The 26,455-nt window shown below is 42.6% G+C and overlaps 1 protein-coding gene across 1 annotated transcript in view; it reads left to right on the top strand.

Moving 5' to 3' along the window:
• The first annotated feature begins 383 nt into the window (after positions 1 to 383).
• tmem38a (transmembrane protein 38A) overlaps positions 384 to 26,455 on the top strand; it is a 46,291-nt gene continuing 20,219 nt past the window's right edge. The window contains exons 1-2 of the mRNA XM_034180057.1: positions 384 to 676; positions 16,384 to 16,540. Of these exons, the coding sequence (XP_034035948.1) occupies positions 553 to 676; positions 16,384 to 16,540 (281 nt within the window). The 5' untranslated portion in view covers positions 384 to 552. The remainder of the gene's footprint in view (positions 677 to 16,383; positions 16,541 to 26,455) is intronic.

The raw sequence follows: 26,455 nt of genomic DNA, 5'->3' as shown, positions 1-26,455 counted from the left end.
CGTATAAAAGGAATGATAATGGTCTTTGGCGCACCCCAGCGGCGACTCGTGTTGCTGTATTATGTTTTTGAAACCTAAAATGGGGGGATAAAAAATAATAATAAAGAGGAAATAGAAAAAAAAAAAGCTTTGTTGTTTTTTTCAGACATTCAGTAATTCTTTATTTATTTGCGGGTTTTTAAATATTATTTTAATTACCATTTTAATTAATTATATATATATTTTTTGGGGGGGCGTGGGACTGGTTTAAAGGTGCAAACAAACAAAGCTCTCGTGCATTCCGACCGGATGACGATGACGACAGAGAGCAATCTGTATTCTGCACGTTAGACATGTAAACGCGTGTGAAAGCGGAGCAGCTGGCGCACGGTGGTGCTGAGGATGATGAAGATGAAGGTGATGCCGTGCAGCGGTATTAATAGGACCGTCTGAGTGTCAGTTCGTCACTGTGCAGACCGGGGGGCCTGCTGGAGAGCCGGTGGACCGGGATTTGGGGGGGATCGGATCCAGACAGCGCACTTAAACTAAAGAACAGGCTCTCACACAGCCAACATGGACGTGCTGGCAGTTCTTAATTTGAGCGAATTTGCCCATTTTTTCTCCAAAATGGCAATGTTTCCAGTGTTTGATTGCGCTTATTACATCGTGTCCATCCTCTACCTCAAGTATGAGCCAGGTGAGTGTGCTTTATTACAGCTTAATGACATTATTTCATTTCAGATTAACATGCAACATGTGCATAAACTCACACATGCTGCCTGTCTGTTTATAAAACTTATTACATAAGTGATGCATGAACACTTGCACTTAAAGGGAGCCTCTGACCTCATTCTCACACAACAAATCACTGAAGTGGATTAAATCTCCAAGCTTTGGGTAATGCCTGATATTTTCCAAGATTGAGCTCATTTGAGCAGCAGACCTTGAGGTGGATGAAACCTGATAGAAGTCCTGTGTGCATACCAGTGTTTTAAATAGAAGATCCTGAAATAGGCTTGAAACCTCACTGCTGTACACTTCTAAGCCGAGCAGTCCGGGCCGGTACAGCACGGCACACTGTTTTGTGCACACATCCAGATTTAGGAACAGGTACCAAAATAATCAATCTGTACTATGTCATTTTTTTCTACACCCTTCGGCAGGGGTCCCAAAATAATGGGCCACTTACAAAAGGGAGTCACTAACCCGCTGCTGTGCATTGATTGGCTCAACAACAAAAAGTGCAAGCTACAGTCCTCATTTGAACGGGTCTGTTTAAAATATTAAAAGCACTGAGTAAATATAAAGTCTTAATCTTACCTGTTATGTATTTTCAGTTGGATTCATCATCACAGCCTGAGGAAAACTTATCCACATATACCGTCCTTATTTTGGAAAATGACATCTGGGAAATACTTTGCTGAATAAATGTAGCATTTTAAAAGAAGTCCCTCTGTGTTTGTCTACTCAGGGTACGTTTCTCAGCCTGAACCAGAGGACACCAGCACTTTGTCCCACAAAAACAAAATAAAATTAACTTATTTTAAAAGTTGAAAGAGTCACATTACCTCATTCATTCACATAAGTGTTTATGAGAGGGATCAGTTGACTCCAGCATTCAACACACAATGAAAATAAATCCCATGATCCACCAAGACAAAAATGAAATGAAATTAAAATAATGTTACATTACACTGTGTGGACTCCATGTGGAGGGGCGAGACCGCGCAACAGCATATGCATACTCAATGATGTGCATGTCGACATGTGCTCCACCTACTAAACAAAAGGGTTCTGGTGGTGGTGGAAACGCAAGCCAAGCCAGATATAACCGTTCCGACTCGTACCATACTGTCCCAGACCACTCGGTGGAAACAGGTTGCTCGGCTCCAGCAGGGCCATCAAACATTCTCTTGTAGGCATATTAAATATTAAATATAATAAAAAACATGTGGTTGAGCAACCGGTCTGACGGTCTGACATGATAGTTTGTTGATGTAATTCATTTATTTAAAGTAGACTAAGTGCCTGTAGGAAGTTTTTTTACTTTTTTTGGGGGGGGGGGGGGGGGGGGGGAGCAAATATCACATGCACTGCAAAATAATAAAGAACAGGATTCAGTTTTGTGTTAGCAAATCAAATTAAAATGCTGTTGAACAAAAAAAGCTATTAGTTAATACTGCTGGGATAGGTTCCAGCCCCCCCAAGACCCTTAATTGGACTAAGCGGTAGAAGATGAATGAATGAATGAATGAATATTTGGTTGCTGTCATTTGATGATTAACTTCACACTGTTCAAAGTTGTTATCATTAACTATCTAACTTGGTTGGAGTTGGCGACAGAGTAAGGTCACGTTCCTTAGTCTGTTTTGTAAAGATAACCACAAACAAATTCCATGCTTCCTTAAATTAAAATGAAACACAATATTCGTTATTGCATTAAGTGTTGAAGCTTGAATAAGAATAAAAACAAGAATAAGAAGAACTTTATTAATCCCGAAGAAAATTGTTTTGCCAGAGTGCCTAAACAGTAAACAGAAAAAGAAGAATTTTTTGTGTGTGTGTGTGTGTTGGGGGTGGTCCCAAAAAAACTTCTTCAAATCAAAGGTTTTGAAAATAAATCCCCCAACCCCCCCAAAAATCCCCCAACAACTAAGTATTCACATGGAGATAAGTATTCACAGCCTTTGCCATAAAGCTCAGAATTGAGCTCAGGTGCATCCTGTTTTCCACTGATCATCCTTGAGATGTTTCTAACACTTAATTGGAGTCCACCTGGGTAAATTCATTTTGACTAGACATGATTTGGAAAGTCACACACCTGTCAGAGCACAAACCATATATGAAGTCAAAGGAATTGTCTGTAGACCTCCGAGACAGGATTGTCTCGAGTCACAAATCTGGGGAAAGGTACAGAAACATTTCTGTTGCTTTGAAGGTCCCAATGAGTAAAGTGGCCTCCATAGGCTGTAAATGGAAAGAGTTTGGATCCTCAAGGACTCTTCCTAGGGCTGGCCATCTGTCTTAACTGAGCTATCAGGGGAGAAGGGCCTTCAGCCGCTTTCACACCGGGCTTGCATACAGTTGCGTTGTGATGTACGAGGGCTGTCCATAAAGTATAGGTCCTTTTTATTTTTTTCAAAAACTATATGGATTTCATTCATATGTTTTTACGTCAGACATGCTTGAACCCTTGTGCGCATGCGTGAGTTTTTCCACGCCTGTCAGTGACGTCATTCGTCTGTGAGCACTCCTTGTGGGAGGAGTCGTCCAGCCCCTCGTCAGAATTCCTTTGTCTGAGAAGTTGCTGAGAGACTGGCGCTTTGTTTGATCAAAATTTTTTCTAAACCTGTGAGACACATCGAAGTGGACATGGTTCGAAAAATTAAGCTGGTTTTCGGTAAAAATTTTAACAGCTGATGAGAGATTTTGAGGTGATACTGTCGCTTTAAGGACTTCCCACGGTGCGAGACGTCGCGCAGCGCTCCCAGGCGCCGTCGTCAGCCTGTTCAAGCTTAAAACCTCCACATTTCAGGCTCTATTGATCCAGGACATCGTGAGAGAACAGAGAAGTTTCAGAAGAAGTCGGTTTCAGCATTTTATCCGGATATTCCACTGTTAAAGGAGATTTTTTTAATGAAAGACGTGCGGGCGGATTGCAGCATCGGCTCGCAGCCGCCGCGACGCTCCGCCACAGGAAAAACACCTCTGTTGGAAGCCTTAAGGACAAGTTGGAACATGTCCAGCTGTTAAACAATTTCTCATATACTCACTCCACTGAAAGCCATCAAAAGCCACCTGGATTTACAAATGGTTATCAACACGGAGGTGTTTTTCCTGTGCCGCCGCACCGCGTCGGCTGCGTCCCGACGCGCGGACCCGTCCGCACGTCTTTCATTAAAAAAAATATCCTTTAACAGTGGAATATCCGGATAAAATGCTGAAACCGACTTCTTCTGAAACTTCTCTGTTCTCTCACGACGTCCTGGATCAATAGAGCCTGAAATGTGGAGGTTTTAAGCTTGAAACAGGCTGACGACGGCGCCTGGGAGCGCTGCACGACGTCTCGCTCCGTGGGAAGTCCTTAAAGCGACAGAATCACCTCAAAATCTCTCATCAGCTGTTAAAATTTTACCGAAAACCAGCTTAATTTTTCGAACCATGTCCACTTCGATGTGTCTCACAGGTTTAGAAAAAAATTTGATCAAACAAAGCGCCAGTCTCTCAGCAACTTCTCAGACAAAGGAATTCCGACGAGGGGCTGGACGACTCCTCCCACAAGGAGTGCTCACAGATGAATGACGTCACCGACAGGCGTGGAAAAACTCACGCATGCGCACGAGGATTCAAGCATGTCTGACGTAAAAACATATGAATGAAATCCATATAGTTTTTGAAAAAAATAAAAAGGACCTATACTTTATGGACAGACCTCGTATAAGGAGTAAGGAGAGAGAGAGAGAGAGAGAGAGAGAGAGAGAGAGAGAGAGAGAGAAAGAGAGAGAGAGAGACAGAGAGACTTTGCGCACAGAGTGAGTTTGGCTCCATGACATGACTGCCTGGACACGCAGATGGATTTGATACATTGGAAAAAGTCAGAATACATTATTTCCAGGAGTTAATGGACTTTATTAACATGCCACAATCATGAGAGAACTTAAGAAGGTGAAAGTGCTGCGGAGCGGCAGCCGGGAATGGTGCATGCATTCCGTTCATGAGGAGTGGACGGTGGACATATGCTTTTGCTGGCCATCCATCCGTGAGGATTTATAGTGGACGTGGACATGTCCTCTCGCTGGCGATCGGTCCATGAGCAGGAGTTAATGGACATTATTTACGCAATACGTAACTCTACGTTGGCCCAGGTGTGAATGGGGCTTTAGTCAGGGAGGTGACCACGAACCCGATGGTCACTCTGTCAGAGCTCCAGCATTCCTCTGTGGAGAGAGGAGAATGTTTCAGAAGGACAACCATCTCTGCAGCAATCCACCAATCAGGCCTGTATGGTAGAGTGGCCAGATGGTTAGTAAAAGGCACATGGTAGTCAAAAGGCACCTGAAGGACTCTCAGACCACGAGAAACAAAATTCTCTGGTCTGATGAGACAAAGACTGAACTCTTTGGTGTGAATGCCAGGCATCATGTGTGGAGGAAACCAGGCACATTCCCTACAGTGAAGCATGGTGGTAGCAGCATCATGCTGTGGGGACATTTTTCAGCAGCAGGAACTGGGGGACTAGTCAGGATTGAGGGGAAAGATTAATGCGGCAATGTACAGAGACATCCTGGATGAAAACCTGCTCCAGAGCGCTCTTGACCTCAGACTGGGCCAACGGTTCATCTTTCAGCAGGACAATGACTCTAAGCACACAGCTAAGATATCAAAGTAGTGGTTTCAGGACGACTCTGTGAATGTCTTTGAGTGGCCCAGTCAGAGCCCACACCTGAATCCGATTGAAAATCTCTGGAGAGAACTGAAAATGGCTGTGCATCGACGCTCCCCATCCAGCCTGATGGAGCTTGAGAGGTGTTGCAAAGAGGAATGGACAAAACTGCCCAAAGATAGGTGCACCAAGCTTGTGGCATCATATTCAAGAAGACTTGAGGTTGTAATTGCTGCCAAAGATGCATCTACAAAGTATTGAGTGAAGGGTGTGAATACTTATGTACAAGTGATTTCTTAGTTTTTTATTTTTAATACATTTGCAAACAAAAAAAAAACAAACAACCCCCCCCCCCCCCTCCAAAAAAAAACAAAATACCTTTTTTTTTATGTTGTCATTATGGGGTGTTATGAGGGAAAAATGAATTTGCTCCATTTTGGAAAAAGGCTGTAACATAACAAAATGTCGAAAAAGTGAAGCACTGTGAATGTCCTGGCTACTGAGCAATTCCAGTGCAACAGTAAAAATATGTCAATTTATTGGACAAACCAGTCCATATATTGATTTTGGGTAATGAGCAACTGGGAACTCATATTTTTGTGTGCAGAAAGTGAGTAGATTTTGCAACCTGTGCAGCTTACGTATTTCTCCTTGGCTAATTGTTTGGAAATTTATGGTCAAACTCATTAATCAACATTAAATACTGATTTATATCATGTATATGGAAATTGTAGCAACTATGTTCAAATGAAAGATGGAGTACTGTTGTTGTGGCCATCATTTGAATGTCACAGCTGTTTACTGCATAAAACCTCCATGTCAATATGTGCAGTGTTTTATGACTGTGGTATAGTTAAGAATAACAAACAACATAAGCAGGACCATGTGCGACTATATCTCAGTAGCTCCACCATGCACCTCTGACACCATCACCTCTTCACTGTTACCGTGACTGTCACTCAAACCAGATGACATAATGATAGCTGGTTTTGCAAATCTGTCTTTGAAACTGGCTTAGAACAATGAAAAACTGAATGTGCAACAATTAAATTTATTTCCAGAAAATCTGGATTTGGATAGGCTACTTATAGTAAATGTACCAGCATGTCTTTTCCATGGGAAAAATAAAAAAAATTCATCAGTGTGCTGCACGCAAAAAGTGTTGCTCAGCATTCTGCAGTTCAATAAAGGGTAATAATAATAATAATAATAACAAGACCAATCTGAGATTTCTGACATCTGCCAATCCGGATCACCTCCAAAATTCGGTGGAGTGTTCCATGCCCTAATACCTATCTGTGGTGTAAATTTGGTGAGAATCTGAATTAGTTTTTGAAGTAATCCTTCAAAGCCTATATAAAGTGAAATCTTGATCCAGAATCCGGATCCGGATCACCTCCAAAATTCAGCGAAGTCTTCCATGCCCTAATATCTATCTGTGGTGCAAATTTGGTGAGAATCTGTGAAGTAGCTTTGACGTAATCCTTCAAAGCCTATATAAAGTGAATTCTTGATCCAGAATCGGATTTGGATCCATATGGCCTCCAAAATTTAAGGGAGTCTTCCATGGTTTAATATCTATCTGTGGTGAAAATATGGTGAGAATCAGTGAAGTAGTTTTGACATAATCCTTCAAAGACTAGTCTATATGAAGTGAATCTTGATCCAGAATCCGGATCCGGATCACCTCCAAAATTCAGTGAAGTCTTCCATGCCCTAAAATCTATCTGTGGTGCAAATTTGGTGAGAATCGGTGAAGTAGCTTTGACGTAATCCTTCAAAGCCTATATAAAGTGAAATCTTGATCCAGAATCAGATTCGGATCCATATGGCCTCCAAAATTTCATGGAATCTTCCATTGCCTAATACATGTATCGGTGGTCAAAATTGGGTGAGAATCCATGAAGGATTACGTCAAAGCCACGTAATCCTTCAAAACCTATATAAAGTGAAACTTGATCCAGAATCCATTTCCAGATCACCTCCAAAATTTTATGGATTCTGCCATGGTCTAATATGGATCTGTGTTGAAAATTTCGTCAAAATCTGTGCCGTGGATTTGATGTAATCCTGCTAAAAGTAATCCTTCAAAGCCTATATAAAGTGAAATTTGACCCAGAATCCGGAATTTCCAGAATCCTAAATTTAATGGGTTCTGACATGGCTTAATATCTGTCTGTGGAGAAAATTTTGAGAAATTCGTATGATAGTTTTGATGTAATCCTGCTAACAGACAGACAGACAAATAAATAAACGCAGATGATTTTATTACATCCTTGGGGGACGTAGTAATATAACATCAATCAATTTTATTTCCACAGAAATACAGCTCAAAAGTGTTACACATTATAAATGTCATTAATAGCAGTTATTGCAACACATTTAAACAACCAACAATCAAACAGTCAAAATGAAAATTTACCATTTTTATAAAAGAATGAAAGCAAATGAAGAAAAGACAGATTGTTGATGAACCCGAGGCCATCATTGGTATGAAATAATTTTAAAAAAGTAAAAAAAAAAAATCACAATTTAACATTTTTTTACATAACAATTACATTAATCCAAGAACATCTTTTACACAAATGGAGAACAGGAAGCATTTTATAATTTCCACCAATCTCCCTTTTTGCAAGTTTATGTCCAAACTGTGGAAAGTGACAAAGTCACAGCATTGAAAACATTATCAACGGCACTTATATAATAAAATATCTTGGCAGTTGTCTAACTGAAATGTCGTGGTTCGCTGTGTTTTTGCTGAACACATGCATACAGTTACACTCAACAAAAATATAAACGCAACACTTTTGGTTTTGCTCTCATTTTGTATGAGATGAACTCAAAGATCTAAAACTTTTTCCACACACAATATCACCATTTCCCTCAAATATTGTTCACAAACCAGTCTAAATCTGTGATAGTGAGCACTTCTCCTTTGCTGAGATAATCCATCCCACCTCACAGGTGTGCCATATCAAGATGCTGATTAGACACCATGATTAGTGCACAGGTGTGCCTTAGACTGCCCACAATAAAAGGCCACTCTGAAAGGTGCAGTTTTCTTTTATTGGTGGGGGGATACCAGTCAGTATCTGGTGTGACCACCATTTGCCTCATGCAGTGCAACACATCTCCTTCGCATAGAGTTGAGTTGGCCTGTGGAATGTTGGTCCACTCCTCTTCAATGGCTGTGCGAAGTTGCTGGATATTGGCAGGAACTGGTACACGCTGTCGTATACGCCGGTCCAGAGCATCCCAAACATGCTCAATGGGTGACATGTCCGGTGAGTATGCCGGCCATGCAAGAACTGGGACATTTTCAGCTTCCAAGAATTGTGTACAGATCCTTGCAACATGGGGCCGTGCATTATCCTGCTGCAACATGAGGTGATGTTCTTGGATGGCACAACAATGGGCCTCAGGATCTCGTCACGGTATCTCTGTGCATTCAAAATGCCATCAATAAAATGCACCTGTGTTCTTCGTCCATAACAGACGCCTGCCCATACCATAACCCCACCGCCACCATGGGCCACTCGATCCACAACATTGACATCAGAAAACCGCTCACCCACACGATGCCACACACGCTGTCTGCCATCTGCCCTGGACAGTGTGAACCGGGATTCATCCGTGAAGAGAACACCTTTCCAACATGCCAAACGCCAGCGAATGTGAGCATTTGCCCACTCAAGTCAGTTACGACGACGAACTGGAGTCAGGTCGAGACCCCGATGAGGACGACGAGCATGCAGATGAGCTTCCCTGAGACGGTTTCTGACAGTTTGTGCAGAAATTCTTTGGTTATGCAAACCGATTGTTTCAGCAGCTGTCCGAGTGGCTGGTCTCAGACGATCTTGGAGGTGAACATGCTGGATGTGGAGGTCCTGGGCTGGTGTGGTTACACGTGGTCTGCGGTTGTGAGGCTGGTTGGATGTACTGCCAAATTCTCTGAAACGCCTTTGGAGACGGCTTATGGTAGAGAAATGAACATTCAATACACGAGCAACAGCTCTGGTTGACATTCCTGCTGTCAGCATGCCAACTGCACTGTCTAAGGCACACCTGTGCACTAATTATGGTGTCTAATCAGCATCTTGATATGGCACACCTGTGAGGTGGGATGGATTATCTCAACAAAGGAGAAGTGCTCACTATCACAGATTTAGACTGGTTTGTGAACAATATTTGAGGGAAATGGTGATATTGTGTATGTGGAAAAAGTTTTAGATCTTTGAGTTCATCTCATACAAAATGGGAGCAAAACCAAAAGTGTTGCGTTTATATTTTTGTTGAGTGTATGAACTGTTATTTGTGTTCCTTCTGTTTTAAGGTTTGCTCTTTGAGAGGCAGAAGCCTTCAATTTCTCATATAGTTACAGTAAAATGAGCATTCATCATAAACCCAAATGTGTTGCTCTTGAAAGTGCACATTGTTTCCATTTGTACTGTACAATATGTGGCGTATTTTTTGCATAAGATTGTAAACAAAAGAATAAACATATATTCAAGGTAATATTTATGAATCAACATGTTCTCATCTCATATTTGCCATTTGTGACACTTTTTTGTAGAGTATATAGTTCACACTATGTGGTGCAAAACAGCACATGAATGAATTTTGGGCTTAAGATGGGCGGGGAAAGAGAGGCAAGTGTGTGGGTCAAAGGCTAAGACTGCCCTGACAGTTGCACGACAGGAGCAGCAATTGAGCAGAATGTATTTATAGTGCAGCATTTCTTAGCATCAGATTGCTTTTAATGTGTGCGCCGCTCGCACCGTCACACACCTGTTGTTGGAGATTTGTGCAGAGCAGCAGTGAGGCACCTCTCATGCTCATTTCCTGATTTACGTATGACTGACGAAACTGACATTTACAAGTCTTTACACATATGACATCATATATTTAAATTATACTTTGCGATATTTTCTCAAGCTGATTTCGGTCCAGTTTAGGTACAAATTACTTCGGGGTGGCAGCAGGAGTTTCATTAGAAGATGGCTCAAATGTTTACCATAGAGTGTCATACTGTTTGTATTTCATAATTCATGTAAATAAAGTCCAAGACATATTCAATGACTTGGAAATGTTCATGTATCCATCCCCTGACTCATCTGAAAAAAACTGGCAATAAAAGTGATTAGTTACAGGTGTTATACCAATGGGGCCCATTACTTACCTTATCTTGGCTTTTATGTTTTTTAATTAATTTATAGGAAGTTGTAGAGATTTTTGTACTTTTTAAAATTTGAAACTGCATAAATAGATTAAAATGTGTGAAATACCAAAACTTGTGCCCTCCAAAACTTTTGGTGTTTTCCTTATTCTGTCATTTCTTGTTATTTCTTCTGTCATTTATAACACAAAATATCTATCTCTGTATTCTCATATTGCTATTTCTTCTCCTGCACTTTATTCACTGCCCATACCTCAGCCCTACACTCCATTATTGGTCGTATAAACATGACCTTTAACCCTGGGCTTGACCTTTTGATCACACAAAACTCCTGATATTTTTTTTACATTTGTTTTATTCACACTGCACTCTCAACCTCAAATCTTCTCTTTTCTTTACATTAATCTTCACTCATCTGTCTTCCAAAAGCATTGTACATTCTTCTGGCTTCATCTCGGCACCCTCCCTTCTTATGCTGCACAACCAAAGACTATATATAGTGTACAACACAATGTCATCTGCAAATAGAATGATTGGACAAAGGTCAACACACCCATAACCATTAAAATGAAAAGCAATGCAAATAAATAAATAAAAATTAAAATAAATGTTTTTAATGTTCATGAGCCACTGACACATTCATGAAGTAATTTTGTACAGTGCTTACAAAATAGCAGTTACAAAATTATTCATGTAAAACATAGTATAATGTGAAATCCGTGTCAGTCAACTTGATAACAGTAAATAAAAGATCTCTGCCTTTAAAAAAATCCTATGAAATGTAATTTGTTAATTTGGTGATTTATTGACTGCAAAACTATAAACAGTAGCTCTGGGTCAGTATTTGGTTTTGATAAAATGTGAACTATCAGGGTGTGCACTGAAATGGTCCTTGGGTGTGCACAAAGATAAAGTTCATAGACACATGAGGCTCCTACTGATATCACATGTGTTGTGCAGGAACTCAAAAACATATAAATCAACACTTCTATGTTTATTAATTGTGAATATTATGGTGTACTAACAGGTACAAAGATTTAAAGGGGATAGAGAATCAAAATCATCTTTTTTCATGTTTTTGGTGTTAGTTCAGAGTCTCCCCGCTGTGGGGAAAACACACGAAGTGCCAGCAAGTTTCAGAACCTCTGTTTCAAGTAATTCTCCTTTTTTGAATTGCCGCCAGAAAATAGGCCAATTCGTGTTTGAGGGAAACATTGCGTCACATTTTCACCAATAGCCCCCCACACACATACCCACACCCACCCCCTTTCACACACGCCCCTTCCAAATTAATTATTCATAAGGTTGTGCACACCTATTCCTACCACTGGAAGAGGAGCAATGGTGAGCTACAGGTGTGTCTTCCCAGGCTGTCATAGCGGACTACGATCTTTACATATTCTTCCCACGGAAAGCAGTGTACGCGATCACTGGCTTTTATTCATTTTTAACCGCATCCTCAGGACATACAACCGCTGATTATTTCTTTGCTCTGCGCATTTCACAGAGGACTGTTTCACAAACCTTGCACAATTTCGAGCTGGCTTCAGTCGGCATTTAATACTCAGTAGAGGGTCAGTTCCGGCTTTGCGACAAAATCAACCCCAGCAATCAGTACAGCCTGTAAGTATCACATTTTCTTTTGTTTTAAATTTGTGTTGCGCTATATTCCTGTTGTAAGAATTGCACGTTAGAATGGCACGTTAGCTCTGGTTTGTTCCTCTAAAGGGAATGAGCTAACCCCTTAGCAGCTAGCTATTTGCATTATTATGCTGGCAGCAAGTAAGCCTGCAAAGGGCAGCTTGCTTATTTCAATGCATAACCTTTGGAAGTCACAGTAACTGAAGTAAAACAAAACAAATGAAGTTTCGCAGATTTTTTTTAGTCCAATTTTGCATGTTTTTTTTTTTTTTTTTCGTCCTCAAGCAGCCGGTCGCGGCGCTGTGAAGGGAGAGTACGCGCATTGTGTTCTGCGTGTGTCTGTTTATAAGAACCTTCTCGCCCAGAAGAAAAAAGAGCACCAACAACTACCAGTGATGCCGGTAACAGCACTGAGCTTTAGAAAGACATTTTTATGCTTTTTTTCTCCGAGCCGCTAAAGTGTGAGTGCTTTCTTTTCAGTGAGAGCAAGGGCAGCCAATCAAACAACGGCAACCGATCAGCGCCAACACCTATGTGCATTTCATAATGAGGTTGCCAAATAAGCTCCAAAACGACATCATTAAGGGCAAAAGACGCATTCTAAACCCAGCATAGTAACATAGCTGTTTCAGAGAGCCTTTTAGGAAGGTTCTGAGCCATTACAGACCCAACCAATTTTTTTTGGGCTACATATCACATCACAGAACAAGGATTAATGCCCCATTCAACCTCTATCACCTTTAAGTGCAGAAGCCTTTCTTTGTAAAGGTTCTGAAGCAGTATGCAGATCAAATGTAGAACACTATAACTCTCATCTCAAGATTGTATTAGTTTTAGGCTCAGTATCAAACAGGCACAAGTTTGTTTGGTTGCAAATGGGTAGTGCAGTTTCGTTTGAACACTGGGATTTGACTTATGGGGACAACCGTTCCTGTTACACAGCATAAAATGGTGTACTGTTTTGTTTTTGGCTGCAGTCACCAAAGCAGTTGCGAAAAGTGCAGTTTTTTCTGTTCCCAGTGGAGAAGGGAAGATGAGGCGAGTGGGAGACGTTGTGTCAGTAAGTGTTAGCCTACACAGCTAACCAGAGTAGCTGCGTTGTCTTGCCTGCAAAACCGCCTCGACACGTTTGAGCTTCAGGTCATAAACAAACCGCAACACATGTCCACTTTCCACCGCATTGTCACTTTTTCTTTGTATTTCCACTTTGTTTGTGTGTAATGCCCAAAATCTCAGAGAAAGTACCGTGTTTCCGTTCCCAGAAGTAGAGAAATTACATCATACGAGGTCTGTCCGTAAAGTATCGTACCTTTTTATTTTTTTCAAAAACTATATGGATTTCATTCATATGTTTTTACGTCAGACATGCTTGAACCCTCGTGCGCATGCGTGAGTTTTTCCACGCCTGTCGGTGACGTCATTCGCCTGTGAGCACGCCTTGTGGAAGGAGTGGTCCCGCCCCCTCGTCGGATTTTAATGGTCTGGAAATGGCGGAATGAAAAGGACTTTTTTCCATCAGAATTTTTTCAGAAGCTGTTAGAGACTGGCACCTGGAAACCATTCGAAAAATGTATCTGGCTTTCAGTGAAAATTTTACGGGCTTCACAGAGAATAAGGACTTTAACTACAGGTTTAAGGACCCCTTTAAAGGACGGTCGGTGCGCCGCGCTGCGAGCTGCGACGATGCGGCACAAACCACTGGATCATTTCTAAGCTGATGGCTCTGTGGATACGAGACCGTCGTGTGCTCTTTCTCTGGTTATCACAAGACCTGGACATCATCCATTTTCCGGCAGATTTCACTTTTAACAAGAGATTTTGTCATGGAAAGCCGCGCGGAGGCTTCGCGCGTCACGACCGATTCGCTGATGAAGCGAGACAAAGGAACACCTCCGTTTCGGAGTGTTAGAGGACAAGTTGGGACATGTCCAGCTCTCCACAAGTTCTTTTATACTCACTGGGCTGGTAAGCACTGAAAGCCGAGATAGACATGTCCCAACTTGTCCTCTAACACTCCGAAACGGAGGTGTTCCTTTGTCTCGCTTCATCAGCGAATCGGTCGTGACGCGCGAAGCCTCCACGCGGCTTTCCATGACAAAATCTCTTGTTAAAAGTGAAATCTGCCGGAAAATGGCTGATGTCCAGGTCTTGTGATAACCAGAGAAAGAGCACACGACGGTCTCGTATCCACAGAGCCATCAGCTTAGAAATGATCCAGTGGTTTGTGCCGCATCCTCGCAGCTCGCAGCGCGGCGCACCGACCGTCCTTTAAAGGGGTCCTTAAACCTGTAGTTAAAGTCCTTATTCTCTGTGAAGCCCGTAAAATTTTCACTGAAAGCCAGATAAATTTTTCGAATGGTTTCCAGGTGCCAGTCTCTAACAGCTTCTGAAAAAATTCTGATGGAAAAAAAGTCCTTTTCATTCCGCCATTTCCAGACAATGAAAATCCGACGAGGGGGCGGGACCACTCCTTCCACAAGGAGTGCTCACAGGCGAATGACGTCACCGACAGGCGTGGAAAAACTCACGCATGCGCACGAGGGTTCAAGCATGTCTGACGTAAAAACATATGAATGAAATCCATATAGTTTTTGAAAAAAATAAAAAGGTACGATACTTTACGGACAGACCTCGTATGTGTCAAACGAGACTGTGCTGCCCAATTGTTGATTACTTCATTGATGTATTTAGAAAACAAATTATGATGACAATGAATGGGTCTACATTTTACCCGATCTGGTGTCGCTGACCGAACGGTCCCCCCTAAAAATTGGTCCGCCCTGCCTTCTCTCATGCGTCATTTCTGTGCATCAGCTGCGGTTCACCGATTATCACCTCGTTTCTGCTTCAAACTGGACTCCAGTCATCATCTATCTCAGCAACAGATTTCTGAAGTTTTTGTGCATCAATCATTTCCACATAAATTCATTATTATTATTTCATCATAAAAGACAGAGGAAGTGATCAGAGCGCCACAGCCAGATGAGCTGCTAGCTGCTGCGTTCACTGCGCATCTGTCCTTTCAAAGCGTCAGTAGCGACTCACCGATTTATCGCCTAATTTCTGCTTAGAACTAACTTTAGAATGATTTAAGAGGTTTTACTTTGTCATCTGATGGTTAATAACCACATTATTCCCTTTGATCTCTTTGGGTGTAAAGACACAGACTCAGATGAGCTGCTGTGGTCCCAAATGACGTATGTGCAGTGAAGACAGGGCGGACCAATTTTTAGGTGGGGGGGGCGTTCAGTCTGCCACACTGGTATAGAACTGATAAGATGGATGGATGGACGACATTGAACGAAAGGAAGCGACTGAAAGAAGAACTGCAACAACAACAAATAAACTTCTACAATAAATGATGGACTGTATGTACTTTTTAAACTACACTATGTAGCTTTAAAATATATCTATGAACAATAGAGCATTAATAAATATGTGTTCATTGGAGTAATAAAGGATTGATGTTTTCATAAGCTTTGAATGAGCCCTTCATATCTCCATGGGAGTGGGCCCCCTCATGGAGGCCACCATGTTGATACAGTAGCCCAAAAGAGACATGCTTACCCTGACTATTATATTTTGCAGCGCAGCTGAAAGTTTGGGGGAAAAAAGAAGGATCAGCGGTCACTCTCTGATACAGTCAACTGGATGCTAGTGCAGGCTAACAAGTTTGAGAATCCTTTATTAAATTTATTTTGGAGGCTCATACATATTGCTTATTGCAAGAGAACACAAGGAAACATGAAATCCCCATTGCCAAAGAAGCGAAGCATGAAGTGAAACAAAATCATGACCAGTGACAGCATAGTGCAGTTTGCAACTTTGCCATAAGATGACGTTAAATTCTACACACTGTAGCTTTAAAATAGTGACGATGAACTTAAACTCAAATTAAGTGTGGAATAGAATATGAAAAGCCATTACATGACTTTAAATTACAACACATCTAATTCTTTCACCTGCTCCTTTCCCTATGAAAAACAGGTGGCGCTGTGGGATAGGAATTGTATATCCAACTGTTTGAAAATCCATACAGATAAATAGTGGAATGTATGCAGTCATGTGTGGCATTTGTTCACTGCTCCATTATTTTGGACAGATGCATGAACAGAATTTGAAATCAAGATTTACGGTGTGCAGTGCAGAGGTGAAGCTCATCATATTTTAACTCTCTGACAGCACCTCCTCTCCTGTTTTGCAGGCTCAGTGGAGGTTTCTCGCCGGAGTCCCGTGGCCTCCTGGCTCTGTGCCATGCTCTACTGTTTCGGCAGTTATATCCTGGCAGACATCATGCTCGGAAGCAGCCCCATCGACTATTTCCAATACAACAGCCACATCCTCCTGGCCTCAGCTGTTTGGTGAGAACATCCTCAGAATGGTTTTACTCTCCACATGGGAGAAGATTTAGTCTGAAGGTCAAACATGGGTCATGGATGGTTTGGCTTAGCTGGCTTAGCTATATATATATATATATACACACACAATGAAGACATTTAAAACATTATATTTAATCAAGCAACTGAGTGCTCTTCTCACCTTTGACAATTGCCTTGCTTTGGAAAAATCCTGTTTTGAAAAATTAATGTGAATGAGCAGTCACTGCAGGAGTTACAAAAACCAAACACACACTCAAAATGGAACCTAAATAACACTAGTTTGTAATCATTGGTACAAGAACATCTGAAGAAATATGGGCAGGTGGGTGTAATTCTTTCTAATATATGTGGTACAGAGTTTAAATCAATGATGCATTAGTCTTGGATGTTACTTCCATTCCATTTGATGTTATCCATGGATCTTGTCTGCATGTTCCTTTAATAGTAGTAGCAGTAGTAGTAGTAGTAATAATATAAATAATAATAATAATATACTGAACATGCATTATAGCAAACAACATAATCACAACAAAATTAGGCAATGTATTTTCTGGAGTATAATTTGCACCAAAGTACAAGTCACACCCGTTAAAAAAATGCCACTTGAAAAGGAAAAACCCATATATAAGTCATACCTTTACTATATATTGTACATAGTATAAGTCACACCTTTTTGTCTGTATTGTCAGCTCTTTAATTTGGGATTTTTTTTTTACATTGTTGTAGTGTAGTCATTATTACTATTTATTCTTTTATTATTAGAATTTATTTTGTCTAGTGCTTGGATTCTTGGCGAAGTCCAATGTAAATAGTCATTATAATTGTTATTATTAATAACAAATGTGTGATGTTCAGTATATAAGACCTCCCAAACTAGTAAAAAATATGTTAAATTTTATGTTTCAATCTTTTATGGTAACCTAGCCAATAGTGCAGCAGATAACAGAATATTTACAGAGGAATCCTGCAAACGGTGATACAAGCACCAAATTTGGCACAAGTACTCCTTTGATATTACTCTTTAGAAAAAAAAGGATTGGCCACTTCAATTTTCAGTAGGCAGCCAGGAAGGGGTCAATAGAAGAATTAGACAGGGGTCAAAATTAGAAGATGCTCCAATCATATTGGAAACTATACCACATTATTTGTCTAAATACAAAGATTCCAACAAGGTATAGTTTGGACTACCTGAGACTGAATGTTTTGAAGTTATGGGGAAAAACAGCAAGAATGTGATTTCAGCTTCTACAGTGGTCAAAAGTTAAAGCTGATGAAATGATGAAATTATTGGCTGAGTTAATAGGGTTTTAAAAAGGAATAATTTGCATTATGTGTCATGCTTAGTTATCGTGTTATGGGGTTACGTATGTCACATGTCATAGAATCCAATGGCTGTTGTCATCGTTTAACCTTTATTTTGGAGACCAAGCATTCAGCACAGTCAAACCTATTCTGTTTATTAACCCTATTAGCTCAACCAATAATTTGCACCAATTTTTTACCAAAATTGAAGCAACTTTAACTTTTGACCCCTGTACAAACTGAAATTGATCTTTGTCACCATTCTTGTTATTTTTACCCCATAATGTCATAGAATTCAGTCATAGCTAGCCCAAACTATACCATTTTGTGATTTATGATCAGACAGATAATGTTGTATAGTTTCCAGTATGATTGGAGCTAATATTGACTCCTGTGTAATTCTTCAATTGACCCCTACCTGGCTGCCTATTGAAAATTCAAGCGGCCAATCGGTTTTTTCTAAAGAGTAATGTCTCAGGAGTATTTGAGCTGAATTTGGTGCTTGTATCACCATTTGAAGGATTGCTTCAGTTATCTTCTGCACTACAAGGCAAAAATGATACTTGTTTACTATTAAGCTAACATGCTTTGCTTCAAACTTTATTGAGCAATAAACAACAAAGTTGGCTGTTAATACTTCAGTGGAAGTTTATAGATTACAATAAAATCACAAGTGTTAAATTAACAATAGAAGGTGTTTATATGTGTCCACTCCCATCAGTGCTACATTAACACTGACAGTGCTGAAGTTAACACTGACAAAAGTGGACATATGTAGACTTCCATCCATCCATCCATCCATTTTCTTCCGCTTTATCCGGAGGCGGGTTGCGGGGGCAGCAGCTCAAGCAAAGCCGCCCAGACCTCCCGATCCACACACACTTCCCCCAGCTCCTCCGGGGGAACCCCAAGGCGTTCCCAAGCCAGCCGAGAGATGTAATCCTTCCAGCGTGTCCTGGGTCTTCCCCGGGCCTCCTCCCAATGGGACGTGCCTGGAACACCTCTCCAGCGAGGCGTCCATGGGACATCCGGAAAAGATGCCCGAGCCACCTCAACTGACTCCTTTCGATGTGGAGGAGCAGCGGCTCGACTCCGAGCTCCTCCGAGTGACCGAGCTCCTCACCCTATCTCTAAGGGAGCGCCCAGCCACGCTGCGGAGGAAACTCATCTCTGCCGTTTGTACCCGCGATCTCGTTCTTTCGGGCCAAATCTCATGACCATAGGTGAGGATCGGAACGTAGATCAATCGGTAAATCGAGAGCTTTGCCCCCCTACTCAGCTTTCTCTTCACCATGACGGTCCGATACAGCGACCGCATCACTGCAGACGCTGCACCGATCCGTCTATCGATCTCACGCTCCATCCGTCCCTCACTCGTGAATAAGACCCCGAGATACTTAAACTCCTCCACTTGAGGCAAGGACACTCCACGGACCTGAAGAGGGCAAAGCACCTTTTTCTGGTCGAGAACCATGGCCTCGGATTTGGAGGTGCTGATTTTCATCCCGGACGCCTCACGCTTGGCTGCAAACCGCCCCAGTGCACGCTGAAGGTCCTGATTTGACGAAGCCAACAGAACCACATCGTCTGCAAACAGCAGAGACGAGATTCTGTGGTTCCCAAAACCAGAACCTCGCTACACCCTTGCTGCGCCTAGAAATTCTGTCCATAAAAATAATGAACAGAACTGGTGACAAAGGGCAGCCCTGGCGGAGGCCAACGTGCACTGGAAACAGGTTTGACTTACAACCGGCAATGCGAATCAAGCTCCTGCTGCGGTCGTACAGGGACCGGATAGCCCTTAGCAAAGGACCCCGGACCCCGTACTCCCGGAGCACTCCCCACAGGGTGCCCCGAGGGACACGGTCGAACGCCTTCTCCAGATCCACAAAACACATGTGGACTGGTTGGGTGAACTCCCATGAACCCTCGAGCACCCGATGGAGCGTGTAGAGCTGGTCCAGTGTGCTGTGACCAGGACGAAAACCACACTGCTCCTCCTGAATCCGAGGTTCGACCATCGGTCAAATTCTCCTCTCCAGTACTCTAGAATAGACCTTACCGGGGAGGCTGAGGAGTGTGATCCCCCTATAGTTGGAACACACCCTCCGGTCCCCCTTCTTAAACAGAGGGACCACCACCCCGGTCTGCCAATCCAGAGGCACTGTCCCCGATCGCCACACGATGTTGCAGAGGCGTCAGCCAAGACAGTCCCACAACATCCAGAGACTTAAGGTACTCAGGACGGATTTCATCCACCCCAGGAGCCTTGCCACCGAGGAGCTTTCCAACCACCTCGGTGACTTCTGCCTGGGTAATGGATGAGTCCGCCTCTGGGTCCCCAGTCTCTGCCTCCTCTTCGGAAGACGTGACGATGGGATTGAGGAGATCCTCAAAGTACTCCTTCCACCGCCCAACAACATCCCCAGTCAGAGTCAACAGCTCCCCACCCGCACCATAAACAGTGCCGGTGGAGAGTTGCTTCCGCCTCCCGAGGCGTCGGACGGTTTGCCAGAATCTCTTCGAGGCCAACCGATAGTCCTCCTACATAGCCTCCCCGAACTCCTCCCAGACCCGAGTTTTTGCCTCTGCGACTGCACGGGCTGCGGCACGCTTGGCCTGCCGGTACCTGTCAGCTGCCTCTGGGGTCCCACCTACCAACAAAGATAAGTAGGACTCCTTCTTCAGCTTGACGGCATCCCTTACTTCCGGTGTCCACCACTGGGTTCAGGGATTGTCGCCGCGACAGGCACCAGAGACCTTGCGACAACAGCTATGAGCGGCCGCATCAGCAGTGGAGGTGGAGAACATGGTCCACTCGGACTCCATGTCTCCAACCTCCTCCGGGATTTGGGAGAAGCTCTCCCGGAGGTGGGAGTTGAAGACCTCCCTGACAGAGGGTTCCGCCAGTCGTTCCCAGCAGACCCTCACGATACATTTGGGCCTGCCGGGTCTGACCGGCTTCCTCCCCTCCCAGCGGATCCAACTCACCACCAGGTGGTGATCGGTCGACAGCTCTGCCCCTTTCTTTACTCGAGTGTCCGAGACACGTGGCCGAAGGTCAGATGATACGACCACAAAGTCGATCATCGACCTCCGGCTCAGGGTGTCCTGGTGCCACGTGCACTTATGGACACCCTTGTGCTTGAACATGGTGTTCGTGATGGACAAACTGCGACTAGCACAGAAGTCCAACAACTGAACGCCACTCCGGTTCAGATCAGGGAGGCCGTGCTTCCCGATCACCCCCCTCCAGGTCTCACTGTCGCCGCCCACGTGGGCATTGAAATCCCCCAGGAGAACAATGGAGTCCTCAGTCGGAGCGCTATCTAGTACCCCTCCCAGGGACTCCAGGAAGGTCGGGTACTCTGCACTGCTGCTCGGCCTGTAGGCGGAGACAACGGTGAGAGACCTGTCCCCGACCCGAAGGCTTAGGGACGCGACCCTCTCGTTCACCGAAGTGAACTCCAACACATGGCGACTGAGCTGGGGAGCAATAAGCAATGCGACCCCAGCTCTCCGCCTCTCCCCGTGGGCAACGCCAGAAAAATGAAGCGTCCAGCCCCTCTCCAGGAGTTGGGTACCAGAGCCCATGCTGTGCGTGGAGGTGAGCCCGACTATCTCTAGTCGGTATCTCTCAACCTCCCGCACAAGCTCAGGCTCCTTGCCCCCCAGCGAGGTGACATTCCACGTCCCAACAGCCAGGGGCTGTGAGCATGGACCGGGCCACCGGGCCACCCGCCCTTGACCGCCACCCAATCCTCTCTGCACCTGACCCCCATGGCCCCCTCTGCAGGGGGTGAACCCACAGGAGGGCGGGCCCACGTTGCTCCTTCGGCCTGAGCCCCGCCGGGCCCCATGGGCTAAGGCCGGACCACCAGGCGCTCGCGCGCGAGCCCCAACCCCAGGCCTGGCTCCAGGGTGGGACCCCGGCTCCGCCATACTGGGTGACGTCTCGGTCCTTGATCTTTCACTGGTCATGGAGGTTCTGCATATGTAGACTTTTTAGTGTTAATTTAACACTGGTGATTTTGCTTTGTACAAGTACCACCATAGTCCTGATAGATGTTTGATAATATCACCTCTTGGATATGTTGTAATTAAAAACATCCAAAAATGTGTTGTCCTTCCTCGTTGTCCTTCTCTGGGAAGGAAGGAGCGATTGCCCAGCATGCAATAGTGACAGGGGTATTACACTGCTGTCTGTGCTGGTTGCAGAAGAATGCACGTGGAGACTCTGGAGTAATGTGAAGCAGTTTATTAAACATGCCTGTAGGGCAGCACAAGAACTGGACACAAGCACTGAAAGAGTCCACAGTTCTTCAGTGTCCACAAAATCAAATGAACTAGAAGGCACAAGAGTATTCAGAAAAATATGATGGCGTTCCATAAACTCAAAAGTTTTTAGCAGGGGATAAGGAGATGTCAATAAGAGTCAAAGGAGAGTGTCCATAAATATCTTATACCAGAAGAATCCCTAAGACAGTGAATTCTGGTGCCTGTCATTGGTGTGCTCTGCTTTCTACTCTTCATTTCTTGCATGGACTGGGCATTGGGTAAGAGTCCAGCAACCTGAGCATTTCTGTTACTGATTAAATGTAGACAATGCTTAAGTATTTGGGAGTGAATATAACTGGTTCACATCAGGCTCTGTGGGCCACGAATTTTTCCTTAACTGTCCAATATAAGGTCAGCTTTTCAAAGATGGGCCAATTTACCAGTATCTCTCTTAGTTAGGATTAATATAGTGAAAATTAACTTTTTTGCTCAAGTTTTTATACGTGGTTTTATTTGTTTTTACTCCAAACATTTAAAAAAAATATCTATCAATCAAATGATTTCCTCATTCATATGGGGATATAAAACTCCAAGAATATGTAAATCATTATTACAAAAATGTCAGCTCAGTGGAGGTCTGTCTTTACCTAATTTGATGTTTTATTACGGGGCAGCTAACATTTAAAAATACATTTGTTGGTTAAAAGATCCTGATACAACTTGCTGTCAGTTAGAAGCTCAGTCGTGTTTGTCTACCTTTCTCCCAGCCTTATTATTTCCATCTCCCTCACGTGTCCCTATCTCACTACACAGATAATCCTGTTGTACTTGCCTCTCTTAAAATATGGTATCCATTTTGACTTCACTTCAAATGTGTCTCAGCTTCTGGTCTTAGCCTATTAGGTAATAATCACCTCTTTCCTCCCTCCTTCTTACACACTGCATTTCATCTATGTGTTGTGTGTGTGTGTGTGTTTGTGTGTGTGTGTGTGTGCGTGCTCTCGAGCCATGTCTGTGTCCTGTTGCTGTGTCTGGTTCTGTGTCTACATTCATGTGTTTATTGTCTTCTGCCTATGCTCCATTCAGATTCAGTGTATGTGTTTCTCCACTGTCAGTCATTTGGTTGTCCATTGTCCATGCCAGTGGTCTGTGTGTTCTTCATTTTTTTGATCAGTCCTGTGTTTGAGTTGTCATTATGTTCCTCATGTCTCATGTTCAACATGTCTTTGTGTTTTCTTGCTAATCAGTTTTTATTATGTGTTTCAGTGGGTTTATCTTGTGTTCTGTTCACTGTTGAGTTCCACGTTGGTTTTTGTACTTGTTTTTCTGGATTTTGTTTTTGGTTGTGGTTCAGTTCTTTCTGTAGTGTGATTATTGAATGCATCTTTTCATGTGTTAGTTTCCTGTCAGTTTATCCTCTGTTGCACTTACATGCTTTTTGAGTTCCACGCTGGTTTTGGTATCTTGAACTTGAATTTATATTTTGATTATGTTAGTTCCTTTGTTGTGTTTTTGTTATGTTTTATTTCCACTTACCTTAGATGTGTGTTTAAGTTCATTTCACCTTTTCGTTGGTTGTTTGTCTCATGACCTTTGACCCCATCACACACCTGTCCTCCATTTTGCTCATCAGTTGAGTTAGTATTTAAGTAGCACCTGCTTCTTTGTTCATTTGCTGGTTTCTTTGCATTGCTTACATCTGGTCCCCATTGTGATTTTCATGTGTGAGTATTCAAAGATTACTTGTTCCCTCCTGTCACTGCCGTAGTTAGCTTTGGAGTTTTTGTTCGTTTCTCATTTCCTTCAGGTTGGATATTGTTGTATGGACTCTGGTATTAGAGAGCTACATTGGGATTGGGTCCTGCCAGGTTCCGCGGGACCCAACGCAAATCTGGTGGGAGCAGGCAGTCAGAACTTCACTGCAGGCGGTAACGGGCGGATAAAAAAACACTGCAGGAACAGAAGCGACAAGATGACTGTCGACAAAGGAGAATAGTGTAAAGTATGCATGTTCACATGCTCCTTTTATCTTAAATAATTTTACAGGAGGAGCGGACATAACAGGAGCGAACAGAGAGAGATGGACACAGTACAGTGAGTTACTGCATGCCCATATTTGGGCATGCAGTAACTGAACTGTCACATGAAACTGTCTTTAAACTAAATGGAAACAACCAAATAGTGTTGCTATTCCTGACCAGTTCATCAAAAGACATACAGGCCAGAAAATCGAAACAACCAACCACATGAATCTCTTTAATAATAGCCTAAATGACATGTTTTCTCCTGCGAGACGGGAGGAGACACAAAATGAATGCATCTCTATTATTGTACACGCATAAATTCGCAGCATCTCACAGGTGTGGGCAGGACTGGACAGGCACATTGCAGGAATGGGCGGGAGTGTAAAACACACATTGCGGGTGTGGGCAGTAATGGTCCGAAATTCAGCAGGAACAGGATGGAGAATTAGTCCCACACATGGCTATCTGGTATCCCCGTGGCTCTCACGTTGTTTGCAGACTTTTTTCAACTGTTTGGAGAATTAATTCACCTTGTGTTTTCACCTCACCTCTGTGTTGTTGCTGCCTGCATTTTGGGTTCTACTTTTCTACCATTTTGGTAAAAAGTGATACAAATTATTGGTTCAAATAAAAGGATTAAAAAATGGAATCGTTTTGACTGTGTTGAATGTTTGGTCTCCAAAGGAAAGGTCAAACAAGTTGATGTCTGTTGGATTCTATGACATGTGACATATGTTACCCTGTAACATGATAACTAAGCATGACAGATGGTGCAAACTATTCCTTTTTAAAATGCTGTTAACTCAACCAATAATTTGCATAATTTTTTTACAAAAACTGGAGCAACTTTGTTTTGAACCCTGTACAAACTGAAACTGACCTTTGTCATTGTTTTGTTGTTTTGACCTCATAACTCCAGAACATTCAGTCATAGATAGTCCAAACTATACCGTTTTGGAATTGTTATGATCAGACAAATAATGTGGCACATATATTTTCAACATGATTGGAACATTTTAAAAACTTTGACCCCTGTGTAATTTTTTATTGACCCTTGTAGCTCATTAGAGGTCAGCTCCTGGATGGCCCTTTAGCTAAAAATAAACATTAGTTAATTTTGTATGCGTGTACCAGATTTGATGCTTTTATTACAAAATGCACAATTGTTATGGAAATTTTAGTTAAGCTGCTCCACTAGTATTGATTATCTTAGATCATTGAAAAATTTTGGCCCTAATTGAGCTGAATGTCATGGGTGTGTGTGTGTGGGGGGGTGTTATTGTTTCGTGGGGCCTGTGTTTAATATGTTGGGAAGTTCGAGTTATAGTGCATTTGTTTTTTTTCTTTAGTTGTCCTTGTTCTTTTGATGATTATGTGCTTGAATGTTCGTGTTGAATTTTGTTTTGTTCTTAATTGAAAAAAGATAAATGTTTTAAAAATGTGGACGATGCTGTGATCTTTTTGAAATCAGTGGATGCCCTGAATGCTGCACTTGAGACACTGGTTGATTGAGGAGTTAGAATGTCTGGATTTAAATTCAGTTATCAGTGGTGTTTTTGTGGAGAAAGTGTCAAACTTTCTTGATCTTTGATGTCATAAAGACTTCGAGGAAGAGTATTTGAGGTCATTAGGTCACTGGACAGAGGTGTTTGTTGATGCTGATATCTTTGCAGAAGAATGAAAGTCCAAGTTTGCAGGGTCCAGGGGCCTCATGTATAATGACGTGGGTGGATTTCCTACTGAAACATGGCGTACCCTAAAAACCAAGAAACTGCTGTAAGCACAAAAAAAACAAAAAAAAAACAGATGTATCAAATTGTGCGTACGCATGGATCCAAGCATGTTCCTTTTGTACATCCCACTGAACGTGAAATTGAGCGCACATGAAGAAGTCCCAAATACCTACAGTGAGGAAAATAAGTATTTGAACACCCTGCGGTTTTGCAAGTTCTCCCACTTAGAAATCATGGAGGGGTCTGAAATTTTCATCTTAGGTGCATGTCCACTGTGAGAGACATAATCTAAAAACAAAACAAAAAAAAAATTCCAGAAATCACGATGTATGCTTTTTTAATAATTTATTTGTATGTTACTGCTTCAAATAAGTATTTAATCCCCTACCAACCAGCAAGAATTCTGGCTCACACAGACCTGTTAATTTTTCTTTAAGAAGCCCTTTTATTCAGCACTCTTTACCTGTATTAATTGCACCTGTTTGAACTTGTTACCTGTATAAAAGACACCTGTTCACACACTCAATCAATCACACTCCAACCTGTCCATCATAGCCAAG

Source organism: Thalassophryne amazonica, chromosome 10 (assembly GCF_902500255.1).
Source record: "Thalassophryne amazonica chromosome 10, fThaAma1.1, whole genome shotgun sequence".
In the NCBI taxonomy this organism is placed as follows: domain Eukaryota; kingdom Metazoa; phylum Chordata; class Actinopteri; order Batrachoidiformes; family Batrachoididae; genus Thalassophryne; species Thalassophryne amazonica.
This window is presented reverse-complemented; position numbering and strand designations above follow the sequence as displayed.